The sequence below is a fragment of the Microchirus variegatus genome, assembly GCF_963457635.1.
Source record: "Microchirus variegatus genome assembly, chromosome: 9".
NCBI lineage: Eukaryota > Metazoa > Chordata > Actinopteri > Pleuronectiformes > Soleidae > Microchirus > Microchirus variegatus.
The window spans coordinates 27,015,029-27,032,557 of record NC_139810.1 but is presented as its reverse complement, the minus strand read 5'-3'; the positions used below and the strand labels follow the sequence as shown (position 1 = coordinate 27,032,557).

The window sequence follows — 17,529 nt, the reverse complement described above, 5'->3', positions numbered from 1 at the left end:
GCCAACAAAAAACCCTTTCCAGACCATCCATGCAGGAAGACTACTACACATATTGTATATCGTGTCGAGAAGTAGGTTATGACAATGCTACCAGTATAATCATATCTACGCAAGACAAATGAAGAGCAACAGTTTAAAGTCGGGAGAAAGGAAATTGTCCTGCTCTAAACTGACCCTACATTCATTTCAGTCAGAAAATTCATGGCTCAGATTTGATGGTTTGACTGTAAACTGCTTCAACATATGCATAAATCCATTGCTGTTTTACTCGAGGTTCCACCCTGTCCACATGTTTTGGCAAACAGGCCTTATTTGTGACCAAAGATTATTAGAACATCTGACCCGCTTTTTAAATCTTCCATTGGCATTTATGCTATGATTTACTGAATTGGCCTAAATGGATGGCAGTGCAATATTTGTGCTGCACACTTTTACACACACGCGCGCTATTGCTACAATTGGACCTTTCATTGCTTTCTATCTCCAGATATAGTATATATGCTCCATTTGTTTAATCGCCAACTAAATCAGACTTGTGATCTAGCTCCATGCACAATCACCCAATTATCACTGGTAACACACACACACACACACACAAAAGAGAAGAAAAAAAAGAAGCATGTATAAGAATACTGCAATACAACAAAAGAATTCAGTTACTTACAACCTGTATAGTTGCAAGGGACAATGGCTCCGTTTACTGGTCAGATAAGGACATCACAAGAGAAAGCACCTACGGATGGCAGAGAGAGTATGTAAAGTATTTTGAGGAGCCTGCCTGAGGTGTCTGGTGAATCACTGGACTGACTTTAAGTGACTTAGGCCAGGGTCTGTATTATTAACAGTAGGCTGGGTAATGCAACCTTGTCACTTTGTTGGGCCCCGTTGCCCGGAAATGGACAACTCGGAAAAAAGTCAGTGGGCAGTGGACACTGTCCCGAAGTGCTTAGAGACACTTACTCGTTTCAAATAATGCATCGTTAGTACAATTTAGCTGCAGCCTTTGCTCGTCTTTTGCAACCCTACCTCTTCCTGTATTCAGCAGCAACACACATGCATGTAAACATATGTACATACATTACATCGTTTGCACACTTAGAACCTGAATGTACTAAAGTGCGTGCTTGACTATCTAATTAAGTGCTGTGGGATTAGGGTTTAAAAAAAAAAAAAAAGTAATTAAATTGTGGAACATCCCATTAAAAATGTAGACATATTTCTCCTGCTGAGATCTGATTGGATTAGTAAATTCTGACTGCAGCTTCAGCACAGATCCTGAGATCACAAAAAATTATGCACCTATCCCTAATATTAACAAGTATATCACCGTTCTCCTTTAAATAAGAAATTGATCAAGAGACCAAAGGCTGGACATCACTAATTATCTCCGATTCATTTCAGTCAATTGAAAAGCCAACAACAAATCTACTTAACAACTTTTACAATAACGTCCAAGACTATTTTTGCAGGGGAATTTGACAACACAGCCTCGCCTAGGTCCTCATCTCTCATCCAGTCAACTAATGTGTGCAATTGTGCCACTTCATTATCAATGGATATGAAGTCATCACGCCAATGACAACAATCTTACTCAGTGTAATAATAATAATTAAAAAAAAAAAAAGACAAAATAGCATAGATATAACATCTTATAAGTCACAAACAGCTCTAGTGGTCCGATACAATCATCTTTAGTATGCTTAGTACCAGAAATGGGATGAGGAGACGACAAAATTAAACACCAAAAAAGCACATATTTGGATTTCTGCTATTCCTGAAATCTAAACAACAGGTATTGGCCTAAGCAAAGATCCCTCTCCTTTTCCTCTTAGCCCTACTCCTATAAGGGAAATCGGCTCCCTGGTCATTAACAATGCCATGTGTACGGCAATGTCTGTCCACTAGATACAACCGTGGTTCGACGCTGTTGCTATCGAAATGGGTGGAAAGATAATCAGTCTCAGGGCTCGTCATACTCTATCATTACGCAATCCAACTGAAATGATGTGTTACGGAAGGCATGGGTCAAAAGGCATTTCATGAGTTGCCATAAAGGCAGTCCAGTGCATTTGCGTTGACACTGACAGTAAAATGCCCAGCACACACAGAGCCATTCGTTTAGTCTTTAGTCATTTTTTCATGAAATTATATAAACAAATAATAAGAGAGAGAAAAAAAAAAATCAAACACATTCCAGGGAAACAAAAGCCCTTGTGACAGTGATTGTCTATTCAATAACGTTAAACAAAAAGGTCAAATGAAAATATTGCTTGAAAATTGCCCAATAAAAAAAAAGCTACTCTGTATCGTTCAGTTCTAATAATTGATCAGAGTTGACAACTGAAGAGCTGAGATATAAGCTATTAGATGTTTAAGACTAGTTCACAGCTCCACGTAGTACTCCTTGGGAGAGCTCGTTAAATAAATGGCCGCCACAGAACAACGTAATGGTGGGACTTGCAGCAACCCCACAAACAACAATGCTGATGGCCAGTTCAATGTCAGAAAAGCAGAGACCAAAACGTCGTTCGTGCCTTTAAAAAAAAAACATAACCGACTGCTCTCTATCAATAACTAGGCCATTTGAATTCTGAAATCTTTTCATACAAAAACAAAAACAAAAAAAACACTCGGAGATGGGGGAAACAACTTGAAATGGCTTGTTCATTTATGTGCTCAGATATATGATGCTTTGATGAGGTGTTGTTGGCAGATATTACTAGTAAAGCCTTCATCTAGAAATAAACAAGGCCTCAGTCAGTCACTATCCTACAGTAGTTCTCTAGTCCTACAAAAAGAGAACATTAGGCCTACGGACCCTGGGTGAAGATGAAGCAGCTGCTAAACGAGTTGACGAGGTATATCAAGATCTATTGTCTTTCTCTATACAGTACAGTTCATCTCAAATAAATAATTTATAGCCATAGTAGTGTTGATCAACTTTGGTCATAACTTATATGCTTAGAAACATTCTAGCTTAACAAACACTTATTTAGCATCTTTAAAACATGAAGTCAGCATTAAGAACAAATTGATGTTACAATGCTGACCCAAGCACGGCGCTCCTTTGGAAGGAGACATGCTATAACGTATTCAGCAGCGTTACCAAATCCTCTTAAAATGCCAAACTATTGTAGGCTGTACGTTTAAAGTACACTATGGAATTAACATCTTTGTGACCCTTTTCCAAATTTCGGATTGTACTGTAGTACATAAGCATTGCACTCTTAAGCAAAAAATGTTTGATTTTCCCTTGTGTGGTTCCTTCATAAAAATCTAAGCTAACAGACAATTAAAAACAAATAAAGAAAAAAAAGGTAAAGAAAATCACCAAAAAAAAAACTCTTTGATCATTCATTTGGGAAAGGCTATATATTCCTCTACAAGGTCACCAAAACTGATCAAACATGATATGATGTTTTTAGTGAATGATATGAAGACGAGACAGTCGAGGATACAGAGATTCCCATGCTTTTAGATGTTGGTTATATAATTATGTCGACATAATTTTAAAGGGTTAAATGATTTCGAGATGGTTCATTTGATCGTGTCTGTTTTGGATTCCACACTTCATCGGAGTGACCTTGTAGAGAAATGAGCCTCTACATATTAAGCACTACTAGGAGATGGAGGAATGGGATCTAATTGCATATTAGGTTTGACTGCACCTCAAGAGAAGACCAAACACTCACACACACACACACACACACACACACAGACACACAAACACATACATACACAGAGAACAGACAAGTGGGTGGGTGCTCTCCTGGTCCTCTGGGCCATGTTAAAGGGAGTCGTCCCCTGGTGGTGATGATGGTGATAGCAGCTGACCGAGGAGGCCTATGGGACCTCACTCAGACAGACACCCATCCAGGCCAACCGGTGCACCGTGGCGGTCTTTGACATAGCCGTTGTGGAGGCCGTTGCTGGGCAGCGGGGCGCAGGTGGCGGTGATGCCGCAGTGCTTCAGCAAGTTGAGACCCGGGGATGGGGAAACGGTGGGGGAGGAGCAGGAGCAGGAGGAAGGGTCCCGCTGGGGGAAAGGCTTCATGGTAGAGAGGATCAGAGCCAGGCAGTCAGCCACATCCTTGTTGGGAGCACAGGCCAGAGCTGGGGTGTGGCCTGAGTACCGAAAGCACATTCACATTAGTGCACGCCTACCGCTTGAAAATCGAGTGAATTACATCGCTAAACATCTTAATACTGCTACGACCAGATGGGGAAATGAGCTGTGTCGCTTAAAAAAAAAATAGTGAGGCTAACAGTGAGGGATTCACCCATTTTGCTCCACATTTGATTAGGTTTTACAACTTTCAACAACCTTGCAACCTTCTTCTTCTACTTCAGAAATAAGACGAACGTAATGCAGCATGTCAGCACAATGGTCCGTTTAAAGACTAAGGTACAAGGAAAGAAAATGTAAGGCAAGTAAGCATATTTTGAAACAGGGGAGGGTGACAACGTTATCATTAAAAATATTAAATTAAAGAATATCTTTATGGTGCCAGACATAGATGTGCTGCTATTTCAATAGATATACAGTGTTCGCAGGTGACAACTAAACTGAAATAAACTAATAAATTACAGTCGGGCACTTTGCAGCCAGTGAATACTTCCAGTGAACATTTCAAATGTGCACTCAGCTGGCCAGTTGATTAAGTACACCTCGCTAAAATGAATGCAATCCAAAAGTCCTGCGATAAATCCACCCTCACAAAGGTTGCAATGTTGAGTTTTTAATAAAATTACTTGGAGAGGTGTTAAATCAGCAGTTTCATCAGGCTGGAGGCTGCAGTCTGTGGTGCTGTTTAGCTGGAACACATTACACAGAGGTTTTTGTGCCCTTTAGTCATCCTTCTCTTATATTAATGAATTGGAAAAAAAATTGAAAATGTTAAACATCACAGCAGGTGCCCATGGGGTTTATGTGGCAGTAGATTTTTGTCGGAGTAAGTTTTACGCTTAAAATTTGACATCAAGGATTTTATTTTTGCAGGAAATGTAGATGGGCTCAAAATATCACTAACTGATCTCCTTGCTTATTAAAAATTGCCATCTCGCTTACCTTCCTCATCCACAGCCAGCACCGTGGCTCCTCTACTCAGCAGTGCCTGTACCACCGTAGCCAGGCCATTGCGTGCTGCAAGATGGAGGGGCCTAGAGGAGAGCACAAGAGGAACGTTAACATGTACGATCTGTTCTCGTTTGCCCAATGAAGGACGTTTACATAGTTATACCACATTATTAAAACTACGAAAGACACAACACACGACAAAGGCTGCATGTATGTCCAAACCATCGACCTAAAAGTAGTTTGGCAAAAATGTAAAACACACACAAGCCTGAGCAAAACAAAGAAAACCTCAGTAAGTTGTCCCCATATTTATTATTAGCTTTTAAACTGAAAGACGGGTCTCACATTTGCAGAGCACTGTTGGTGGCATTTATGAGTGTGGGACTGTGGATCTCTCCCAGAATCAGCAGAGCACACATCTCATGAGCCTAAAAGGGGGTGGGGGGGAGAGAAAGTCAGTGGAAAAATAAGTCTCTTGGTTTTGGTGTTCCCACAAAATGTATTGCATCATATATTTTAAAATGTGTGGTGGTAATGCTCACTGTGGAGCTTGTAACAATAATAACAGTATGTGTACCTTGCTGCAGGCCAAGTGCAGGGCAGTGTTCCTGTTCTCATCCAGCAGTGTCAAGTCGGCCTTGGCCCGGTGAAGGAGGATGGCTGGACAACACCAAAACACAAAAAAAACATTTATTTCTTGTAGTGGTGGGCGTGTTAACGTGCGTTTACGGCGTCAACGTTCACGCACGTTAACGCATGGCGCGCTTCCATGGCGACTGACTGGAAAAAGATGAAAAAGTAACGGTAAACTTTAAAAACAGAGGCACACATATGCAGTACACAGGTATGCTGGTTATTTGTAGCGCCGCTCTTTTCGTTTAATAAACAGACCACTCAGTTGTAGGCACCTGGACTCCGGTGTCGCGGCACATAAACACGACGCCGCGCGTATTTCTTCCGGTCAGTCGTCATGAAAACGCATCGTGCGTTAACGTGCGTTTCACTTAGTGCCCAGCACTAATTTCTTGTGACTGCAGTTGTGCCGACATTGGCGGAGCAGACATTGTAAATCTTATCATGTGGAACTAGTTGTTCTGACTCATTCATGGATTCCACATGCTATCAAGTGAAAAAGAGTGACACTCACCCACTGTGCCACTGTGTCCCTTATCAGCAGCGACCATCAGAGCGGAGCGTCCACTGTTGTCCACCGTGTTGATCTCTGACCCGTGGCGAAGCACCAGCTGAAGACCTGTGACATCCTCGGCAAATGCAGCAGCATGCAGTGGGGTCCTACAGACGCACACAGAAAGGAACAAAAATAGGAACATTGTGACTTATTTATGATTTAGGGGGGCCAGGTGCAGTACTGTATATACTATATAATGCTGAGGAAGGCAGAACATCTATTTAACACTTTACAGGGTTTCTTTACAAAATGTAAGTCTTATTATGTAGCCTCACCTTCCTTTGGCATCTCTGGTGTTAATCATCTGGACCCCAGCAGACTCCAGCAGCCTCTCTGCAGCACCGCTATGGCCATTCATCCTACAAACCAGACAACAGAATGAATGAAATGCTGGTTTCATCCGATTCCCCTAATTAACATTTTGAGTTTTGACACACGTAGACATAAGATGTAAGTTGATGTCCAATGAATACTCACAGAGCACAGTGCAGGGGGGTAAAAGGGTTTCCCTCTTCATGGACAAATGTTTTAAATTCAAGTAAAACCTCCAAACAGTCTTCATGCCCTGATAAGAAAACACACACCAAGCATTATAGACAGCAGATGTCACAGTGATTAATTACACTATGTATGACTAGCGATCATCAAACCTTTGTAAGCAGCCCAGTGTAGCGGGGTGTATTGTTTGTTGTCCAGCAGTTTATCTTGTGGGTCTATGGCCACGGTGGCCTGCACCAGACTGGCCAGGATCTCTGTGTGGCCTCTGGATGCGGCATAGTGCAGCGGTGTCCTACCCTGGGAGTCCCGACACAGCGGAGAAGCTTTGTGCTCCAGCAGAGCTGTCACACAGTCATCGTGGCCCAACATCGCCTGAACAGAAAACAGCAGAATTAGATGAGGAACATATTGTGCACGTATTGATACAGCATAGCATCACTATTTTAAGTACACCAAGTATCCCCCTCTCCCTTTTTTCCCACTCTCTAATATGTAAATGAGGCTTCACTCAGAAACATACACAGATGCTGCTGCATCAGTGGAGGAGCAGTGAACAGTAAGCAATAAATGCTTCGAAAAAACTAAAGCCAGATCCACGTCAGCCCTAATGTAACCTTTGTAACTGCTCAACCCCAGTTTTTAGCCACTCAGCATGAACCCAGAATCAGAGGTGCTGCAGCAGAGGCTGCTTCTCTGAAACTGCGCATGAGTGACGAAATTAGAACAGCTGCAGAGTGAGGGAGGGTGAACTTGGTGCGAAACATGGGGGGGAAAAGTTTGTGCTGTAAACTTAAGATGGACAATAGATGGCAGCATAGATATGCGGACGTCACCTCGACCAGTCCAAGCTGTAAGAGGGAAAATCCCCATCCTGGCTCAGTCTTGGTGATAAAGCAGCTAAACCTATAATGACTCCATACATCCTGTTACGGTTACACTAAAAGTAAAGCTGCACCAAGTGGCCAGGATGATTAAGAGATACAACATAATGCCATTACCACTTGGCATAGACAGACATATACTCCAACATATCACAATATTGCATTGTATAGTGGCACAACACAGCAAAGTATCACCAACATCGCATCATGAAGCGTCTGGTGATACCTACATCTAAGGTAATCATGAATTGGTTTAATCTCTTAATAAGATGAATCCTAAATCCAGACACCTAGCATGCCTTTGCGAGTGTTGCTCTATTTTCTGAGACAACCAAACAACTGGGAGTAGAAGGAATTTAAATAATCACGACAACTCCGGTAAAGGCAGCTTTTCATTTACTGTGCTCTTTGTAATTTCAGTTTTTAAAAACGCGGTACTTTAGATGATGTAGTTAAAGAGACATTTACGTTGAGTATTGTAATTGTAAATGTTGACGGCGATACAAAGCAACTCTTCAGCTCCACCCACCAATTACACAGCGGGTACAGAATTGTAGTAGCCACATGAGGCAGCTCACAGACTTACCCCTCTGTGCAAAGCTGTCCTGCCCCTCTTATCCTGGGCATCTGGCAAGGCACCCTTCTCCAAAAGGAAGCGAACACAGTCAGTATGACCTCCCAGAATAGCTAGCATCAGAGAAGTCCTAGAAGTGAAAAGGAAATATAACATTAAGACTTCAAAATTACAGATTTTGAAGCAGAATGGGCAAACTGAAGCCTCAACACAGCAGGACACAACTTACTGGCCATATTTGTCTGCGGCATTGGTGAGATCCCCATCCTCCCCATAATCTATCATCATGCGCAGGCAGTCTGAGTGACCATTGACAGCTGAGAGGAAACGCAGTGAAAATTAATTTAAATTAAAAACACAACAAAAAACACTCTGGAGGTAAACAAGGTAACAATCGGGGGAAAAAATCGGAGCGAAATATACCTGCAACATGAATTGGAGTCCACATGAGGCGGTTGTCATTGAGGAGACAGGAGGCACCCTGAGCCAACAACACCTCGACGCAGCGGGTATAGCCTTTCTGAGCAGCCAAGTAGAGCACAGAACGCCCTGCAGCATCCTGCACATCCACGTAGGCTGCAGTCTCAGTCAGCACACGCAGTGCCTGCCAGTGGCCTTTATCAGCCTGAGGGAACACAGGAGGTCAGTCACAACCCTGCTTTTAGTCCAAGATTAAGTCGACTGTGGAAAAACTTACAGCAAGATGCAGTGGACTGACTGGAATACTGCTCTCTATGTCTCCTAGTGCATTAAAGGACATCTCCAGAAGCTGAAAGGAAATATATTCAGTTGAATTAATTACACTTACAAGAGAAAGACTTATTGTAAATATAAGAAAATTAATTAAATTATATAATTAGTTGATAATTGATGCAGTAATAACTAAAAATAAGATATCTGAGTATTTCTATTTAGATTTGACATAGGCACCCTTTACACCTGGCAGTAGAATTTTTTTTTTTTTCTGTGATCTGAAAGCACTTCACCACATGTATTTACACAGGGTAATAACATCTCATGTCTCCAGTGTCCACTTCCAGATCTGATCGCTATCCTGCCCCATAGGTAAAACACATTCTAATGTCAGGTGTAAAGGGGGGGGGGGGCATATTTGGCTGTGTTAAATTATGTTGTGAAGCAATCTCAGATGTAGCAGAGGAACACACCAGCTCCAGGTTTTGTTTGTTGCCATGGTAAGCTGCATAGTGAACAGCACTGTAACCCTTTGTGTTGACCATCGATGGATCAGCACCATTGTCCAAAAGATGCTCCAAACAGCTGCAATAAAAAGATGACACAAAATGTAGAGAGGGGTTGAGAAGAAGAAGAGCAGCTTTTGATTCAACATCCTTAAGGCACAATGGTTTTACACAAACTGAACTTTTATTGCATTTTCAACATCAATTATGTTCATAAGTCAAGATGGGAACAAACTAACTTACAAGTACGATTCCTTTGCCTCATCCTCATCATTCTGATGGTTCGCAGAAAAATGACGATCAACCCTGTAAAGAAATTCATTTATTCAAGTATCCTTCTTCATATCAGTCGGACAAAAGGTGTGGTTTTGATGGATAGATTGTTACTAGAAATCAGGATTTCAAGCTAAAATGTTAGTCGACTGACCACAAACACTGGCTTCCATTTATTTGGCCAATCCAAACAAAGCACTAACCTTAGCTATTTAGGGATATATACCCGTTCATACCAAAAACCAGCATTTAGTTTTTTATGATGAAACCGAGCACACACACACACGACCATTCCCTCTATACCAGCACACGCATCTATCTCGCTGGAGCACTCACTCATACTCATGCATAAGGGCATGACTCTGCCCTGCAATAACCTTAACCACAATCATCCATCCATCCATTATCTACTGCTTTATCCTCCACTGGAGGGTCGCGGGGGATGCTGTGCCTATCTCAGCTGACATAGGGCGATAGGTAGGGGAAAACCCTGAACAATTCGCCAGTGCGAGGAAGCCGGAGAACCCAGAGAAAATCAACGCACACACGGGGAGAACATGCAAACTCCGTGCAGAAAGGCCCTTGTTCCAACCGGGGCTCAAACCCAGGTCTTCTTGCAGCAAAGGTGAGAGCACTAACCACTATGCCAACCGTGTGGCGGTTCATGCCAATCCAGTTCATGCTTAACCCTAACAAATCAAATCTTTAGGTACACAATCAATTCATGCTTAACCCTAACAAATCAAATCTATAGGGATGCATGATAACCCATACCAATATGTACATATATATTTACACAATTGCAGGATCTCAGCCTGTTTCCCGATATTGGATATCACATGGTATCACAAGGACCCTGTTTTAGTCTCTGTGAGGGCAACTGAACCTGCCATGGTCAGTGTTTAGACTAGGGCTACTCAATTAATCAAAATTTCATAAAAATAAACGCAAAAATGATCAGACAAGTAATCTAATAATATTCATGGCCATCCCTAATTGCTATCTAAGAAAACACAAGTAAACAAGAAAAGTAGTTTAACATGGAGACCTCAGAAGTTAGCTGCCTGCAAACCCAAATATTCAGGACATTTACTTTAAAAATATATAAATTGTTGATAATTACAATTTGTAATAATAAAATTCAGAGGTACAAAATGTGGTGTGTTGTGCTGCTTCTAAAATTTCAGAGAAGGTATAAAAGTGAAGTAAGACCTGTTTTCCAACCTGCTGAAGGCTTGTGATGCGGCAGAGTAGTGCAGGGGAGTACAGCCTGTTTGGTCAGGCTCGTTGACCTCAGCGCCAGCGCTCACCAGGGTCACAGTGCACTGGTACCTCCCATTAGCAGCCGCATAGTGCAACGGTGTCCTACAGGAGGATGCCAGGAGAGAGAATACAGTCAGTGATGCATTAAGCCGCGTTGCAGCATCAACGTTGGCGGCAAATCAAAAACCCGCACATCTAAAAAGGAATGGGGGGAAGGGGGAGACTTACCTTCCCATTATGTCCCTCTTGTTTAAGTTGGTACCACTACTTAAGAGCAAGTTCAGACATTCAACATTTCTGCAAAGACAGATGACCATGACAGTAAATAACAATGGAGAAACAGATGACTTGTGACAGCATAAAATTCTTTAATATTCCTGTGCCAAAGCCGATTGAGTTTCTTACCCTCCAGAGGCAGCAGCGTGTAGACAGGTCCTCCCAAAGTTGTCAGGGGTGTTTATGTCAAACCCAGCTGATAGTACATGCTCCTTACTCATGGATGAAACTATACTATACAGCTGACCTAAGGTAATGAAGAAAAATCAGATGTAATGTCTACGACAAAAGTATAAAAGATTTAAATAATGAGAACACAGACACACACATTCATGGCACAAACCTGAGGAGAGTAACTTGCGACAACAGTCTGAAAACCCGTACAGCACAGCTAAGTGCAAGGGGAACATTCCATGGATCCCACGTCTATAAATGCAAAAAGACATATCATTTAAAAAAAAAAAAGCCTGCTTAACCCAACTGTTTTAAATCATGAGGCAAATACATTAATGCTTCTTAGGCTGTGCTTTATTGAGGTTTACCAAGCTCACGGCACTATTATTCTCATCAGTAATACCACTAAAAGCTTCTGATACCTGGCCGTGTCTGCTCCATTGGTCATTAGAGTGCTGATCAGCAGTTCATGGCCGTACTTAGCAGCAACGTGAAGAGGAGTATTGCCATACTTATCCACACAATCAATTTCCCCACCTGATGAAAAATGGGGGAGAGGGAGTAAAACACAAAGTCATAAAGCGGAGAGAAAATTCTGCAGCGACATACAGTATATTCACAGATCAGTAAAGCAGCACAGCCATCGTTACCATTTTGGATGAGGATCTGAGAGCGTGTGAAGCGTCCGTGAATGGCTGCCATGTGCAGGGGGCTCTTTCCTTCTTTGCTCTATTATAAAAATAGAATATGACAGAATGTAAAAATCTTTTTTCCCCAATATTCAGTGCAGGGGTTAGTTGATGTGACACAATCCCTGAAGCAGTCAGAATCAAAACACAACCATTTTGGCAGGAAGCCGTTCCGTTATAAACTGTTTCCATGATGGTACGGTACCGATTTGAAATGGTGAATCCTTCAGTCAGGCTTGTGTTTCGACTGAGAACAGTACCTTTACTTGGCAGGCATGGGTATGTGCTGTGCCCGAAGGCCGCGTCAGCAAGATATGTAGCGCGGTGTTGTACCGGTGTGCCAACAATGAACAACATCGAATGCGACACAACAGAGGACATCCAGCAGCTTGGTTTGTGGCTCTTAATCTCAAAAAAGATTAATCAAGATGAAATCAAGCTTTGTATGAGAATAGACTGCGGGAGTGACGCTTTTCTGTTGCCAAAAAGGTGACTGTTGTGAGTCAAGCTCCACCCATACCATACCATACCATTACTATAGTGCCCCAAAGGAAGGGTACTGAACCATAACAAACCAAACCACTCAGTGGAAACGTGGCTATAACAGGTACTATGTCAGACAACCCGTATCTTTACCAAATGACAAAGGATCCCTACAGACAGCAGAGTTGGATCCCTACAGTAAAACATGCTTCAACAGAAGTAAGAATCCAGAGCTTTATTATATTTCTTGGTTAACATACTTTCATTGCAACATCCAAGCATTCTCCATAATAAGGTGAGAGAAAGTATTTGAGGGTTTGCAGATGTCAGAAAACTGCAGGTCTATTATTATATCCACCCTGACTGTTTCCATAGTCATGAAAAGCAATGCAAAGGCATCATAAGGATCGTATATATATATTCAGTCTGTCAAGATATACCGTTTGATCCCCGTTAATTGATCATGCGGAGTCACGTGATGTCCACAGCCGTATAGTGATGCATAATAAAACAATTATAAAAAAAACTTTCAGCAAAACTGCCACTTTAGAGAATGAGTCTGTACTGACTCAATCTATCTGTGGCAAAATGCACGTTTTCCCCAATAATTGTGTGCAGTACAAGCATTAAGATTCTGTGTTTATTAAATCTAAGACCAAAAATTCCACTTAACATACATTGAAAAAATAAAAATAAAAAATGTTCCAATATGAGACCGTTTCATACCTGCTGGTTGACATCTGCCCCATTGTTGACCAGCAACTCCAGACAGAGGGCACCGTTGGTGGAGACGGCAGCCAGGTGCAGTGGGGTGTAGCCGCACTTGTTGGGCTGGTTAACATTAGCTCCATGGTTTACCAGCTCTGTAGCCACAGCCTCCTGCCCCATGTAGCAAGCCACATGCAGTGCAGTGTTTCCAAAACCATTGGGCTCATCGATCTGATGGTCAACCAAAAAAGCAACACAAGATCAGACTCTGGAAATCATAGACATATCCTTTAGACAAATTTCAGATAAAATGATATCTGAAATGATAAAAAGCTAGACATATATTCTGAAGTGTAAATCTAATAGTACAGAATAATTTAACCAATTAAAATCTGCATGATAAAAAATAAATGTACTCACCTCCACCCCTAATCTCAGTAGATACTTTACAATTTCGATGTGACCACTTGCAGCAGCAGCATGGAGAGGTGTGTAGCCCTGCTTATCCTTGCAGCACTTGTCTGCACTGCGGGAGACGAGCAACTTCACAATCTCTACATGCCCTATGGGAAACAAAAATATGAAGAAGACCACATTTGCGGACAAACTCATGATATTGCTCTTCATTTTTTTTGTTTAGCAAAACTGGCTCTGAACAATAAAAGCTTTTACTGCTGTTTGATAACGAGAGTGAGCACTGTGCAGCACAGCCTATAAAATGAAACTTGCTTACCTAAGTAAGCAGCACAATGGATAGGCTGTCTCTCTTTCTTATCGATGGCACTGAGGTTGGCCCCCTTGTTCAGCAACAACTTAACCATCTGTGTGACAGACAAATCAAAACAAATAATATGAAGGAACTGCGCTTGAATTGTCATCACGTGGGGGGAAAATGTCCAAATGCAAAGTGAATGGTGCAAATCTCACCTCTTGAAACCCGCTCTGAGCTGCATGGTGCAAAGCAGTTCTGCCTGTGCGATCTGCCATGTTCAGGTTGCTCAGCTGGGTTAGCAGGGTCTCTGCGCAGCGTGTGGCACGGTTGGCTGCAGCCACATGCAGTGGTGTCTGCCAAAACTTGTCTCGTGCATTTGCCTCAGCTCCGCGCCGCAGCAGCAGACCCACTGCTCTCTGGAGAGAAAGCAGAAATAACAAGCACTTACAGCACATATCATACCTGCAGCAGTTTGCTGTATTGCCCACAGTAAGAACAATATGAAGAGCTGAAGGTGCAGAGCAAGAAAAGTCAAAACACTGAGGCTTTTTCAGATTGTAGGAAAAGCATATATTGTTGTATTTTTAATTTAGGTCTTAGAAGAACACCTGAAATCGGATTTCGAATTAGATTTGATCTGAAAGATCTGTCTGCTCAAACTTCAAATAGTCTTTTGCTTCTCCCTGAATGCAAAAATACATTGACATATGTTGACAGAAATGCAAAAAAACACTACACTCTGTGCAGGCTGTGACCACAGCAACTAGCTGTTTTTTTGTTACGCAACAGACGAGTTCTGCACCCAGACAAACATAGGTACGCCTACACTGTTGCCAAAACAATCCATGCCAAAATGTTGGTTATGTCTGGAGAAAAATCAAATTTGAACACCTGGAACAATCAGAAAAGTGCCCGGCTGCGTAAAATGTGTGATTGGCTAGCAGCTGAACCGTCGCACAAGTGCAGATAATTGGACTGAAATAATAACATTATATTGGTTTAAGGCTTACTTCATTCCTGGAAGCAGCTGCTCTGTGCAATGGGGTCAACCATATGTGGTCTTTCGCGTTGACACTGGCACCTGGCAAACAAACAAAACAAATTTTAAAGAGGTGACACATCATGGATGTTGCAACTGCAGAGTGATGCATCTGCACGTTCATTTTACAGAGGAGAGGAGAAAGTGTTGAAAGTGTTTGTAATACATGTAATTCTTAATTCTTTTTTTTACCTGATTCAATGAGGAGGTCCATTGCATGGACGTCACCCACACAGGCAGCAGCATGAAGTGGCGTACGCCGCTCTTGGTCCTGGGGGAGAGAACATGTAAGTCATGGGGGAATTATGACATTAAAGGCTCTTGTTCCGGGGCCTTTTCGTGGCACCAATCCATTTAGCATGCAGCTACATTCAATGTACTTTACACATACCAGTGCATTGACATCCTCCTTTTTGTGCAATAGTAGTTGAAGTTCTTCAGCATTACGTTTGAAGATGGCCTGGACCAGAGGAGGCTGCAACACACAAACATCACTCCAATAAACGTCACAGTAACGTTGCATCAACCTGCGTTGATCTGAAGCGAACCTCATAATGCTATCCGCTTCCTATAAGCGGGTTACATCTCAGTTAAAGGCGCCGACTGTTCTGGCCAATTGCACGTATGATACCGCGACGATAATAGTTGTTTTTTAAAGCGTTCGCTCTTGAATAACACAGTAATATTCTTGCCTCCATCCAGCAAATACTCTGAACCCCGCCTGTGGCCTGCAGGCCGTTTTTCATCAGCTAGCCAAACGGCTTCAGTTCATAACTGTACCTTGTAGCTTTAGCTAGCTGCCTCTGCTACAGCGCTGGCCCGGACCCAGAGCGCGGCCTACTCCGGGGCTACAACAACGAAGGCGCTAACAGTGGACGCCGGACCCCCGTTAATGGCAGGGGAATATAGTATGGATATTGTTATGTCCACTCTGTTGAACACGCACCTTCAAAAAGCACAACAACGAACCGAGCAGTGCAGCTAATTACGCGTAGTAAGCTGCGCACAAGAGCTGGTATTTGCCAGCAAATAGACTGCGCCACAGCAGAAACACGGAGCGACCGTCTTTCACATACCTGGTCTGCAATGTTGAGTACTCCCATCTCCCAAACTCAGCCAGGACGGAGCTCCTTCATGAGGATAAAACTGCGAGGTATACTGCGGCGCGCTACTGTGTACACTTTTTTCAGACTACACCCATAGCTGGTTGCAAACAGAAATGCGGTCTCGATCTGTCACTGTTGTTGTCTGTATCCAGTGTCTGGTCTGACGATACTGGCTACGACTGTGCTGGTCCGCCTACAGGCGTGGCGGCCTGCTCCTGCATTCTCAGAGGGAAATGGCGACGCCATGTGGTAGAAAAGGGTACAGCGGCTGCCGCGACACTGCAGGAGAACAGGGGATAAAAGGTCGAATTGGTGTTTGAGATGAATTTGCCTAAAATTGGCATTCCCCCCCTTTACTGGCCGGCGAATTATCTTTCTCCCCACTCTTAGTGGATTATAGCCTTTTTCAAATGATCTATAACTGTTGTTGATGTTATGAATAACTTATTCTCATAATGATTTACCATTGCTATTATTGTGTTTCACAGTTTTCACAGTTTTCACAGTTTTTGGGGTAGTTTTTTGTTTGTTTGATTTTTGAGGGTGTTTCCTTTGTTTGTTTTTCCTTCCCTCCAAGAAAACACAAATATCTTCACCTATATAAACATTGCTATTTTTCTTAATCACTGCTAACGAATAATAAAAATACATTTGAAAGAAGAATTGGGGTTTGAGAAGAATAGAAGCCATATTAGTAGAGCAGTACTTTAGGTACTTTAGTACTTAGTACTTTTAGGTAAGTACCTTACCAGAAAATGACTTTGGTAGATGTAGAATTGACTTTCTGACTGATATATAATGTTCTTCTAGAAGTTTTAGAAGTAAAAGTATTAAAAATGTCAGGAGTTAGGATTGAGCCATTGTTGCTCAGTGATAGGGCAAGTTGTCTTTCAACTGGATGGAAGGTTGTGGGCTCAATTCCTGGCACTGCTAGTCTTTCTAGTGTCCTTGACCAAAACACTTAATGCCATGTAGAAGAATGTGACTGGGTATGAAAGATGGAAAACAGTAAAGCAGCTCATCAAGACTAGAAAAGCTCCATATAAATACAGCCCATTACCAACTCTTCTTCTTCTGATTTTATTTGGTAGTAACAAAGGTAGGGAGGAAATGTAGTGGAGCAAAAGTAAAAGTTGCTAGAAATCTAAATAACAAAGCAACGTGACTTCTTTTTCTTCTTTTTTTACTTTTTTACTTAATTTGTACTTGGTTACATGACAACAAAAGCAAAATGTGCATGTAATGCTCAAGCATGTCTTGAATAAACCTGGTGTAATAGAGTAATCCAGTATTAACAGAGCCGTGTTATTGTTCAAGTGTGAGTTCAGATCACACTAAATACTTGACACCTGTAGATATTTTTTTTTCCCTGAAATTAAAACTGCTAA

At 42.1% G+C, this 17,529-nt stretch overlaps 1 protein-coding gene across 1 annotated transcript; it reads right to left on the bottom strand.

Moving 5' to 3' along the window:
- Nucleotides 1-3,522: 3,522 nt before the first annotated feature.
- On the bottom strand, nucleotides 3,523-16,188 carry ankrd52a (ankyrin repeat domain 52a). Its single transcript, XM_083894913.1, has 28 exons — nucleotides 16,112-16,188; nucleotides 15,427-15,510; nucleotides 15,228-15,306; nucleotides 15,007-15,077; nucleotides 14,212-14,412; nucleotides 14,018-14,105; nucleotides 13,705-13,847; nucleotides 13,303-13,515; nucleotides 12,055-12,133; nucleotides 11,827-11,941; nucleotides 11,574-11,656; nucleotides 11,360-11,477; nucleotides 11,183-11,251; nucleotides 10,916-11,056; nucleotides 9,662-9,724; nucleotides 9,386-9,497; nucleotides 8,917-8,988; nucleotides 8,643-8,844; nucleotides 8,449-8,536; nucleotides 8,232-8,349; nucleotides 6,917-7,136; nucleotides 6,744-6,831; nucleotides 6,542-6,625; nucleotides 6,225-6,370; nucleotides 5,655-5,737; nucleotides 5,423-5,505; nucleotides 5,069-5,160; nucleotides 3,523-4,125 (listed from the first exon to the last, which is right to left on the bottom strand). The coding sequence occupies exons 1-28, from the start codon at nucleotides 16,136-16,138 to the stop codon at nucleotides 3,854-3,856; spliced, it is 3,234 nt and encodes a 1,077-aa protein (XP_083751039.1). The 5' UTR covers nucleotides 16,139-16,188; the 3' UTR covers nucleotides 3,523-3,853.
- Nucleotides 16,189-17,529: the final 1,341 nt, after the last annotated feature.

Coding starts and splice junctions, on each gene's coding strand:
- ankrd52a (XM_083894913.1), bottom strand. CDS start 16,138: ATGGGAGTACTCAACATTGCAGACCAG. Junction 12,134..13,302: donor GGGCAGATGTCAACCAGCAG/GTATGAAACGGT, acceptor TTTTTATAATAG/AGCAAAGAAGGAAAGAGCCC. Junction 9,498..9,661: donor GAGGCAAAGGAATCGTACTT/GTAAGTTAGTTT, acceptor TTTTTATTGCAG/CTGTTTGGAGCATCTTTTGG.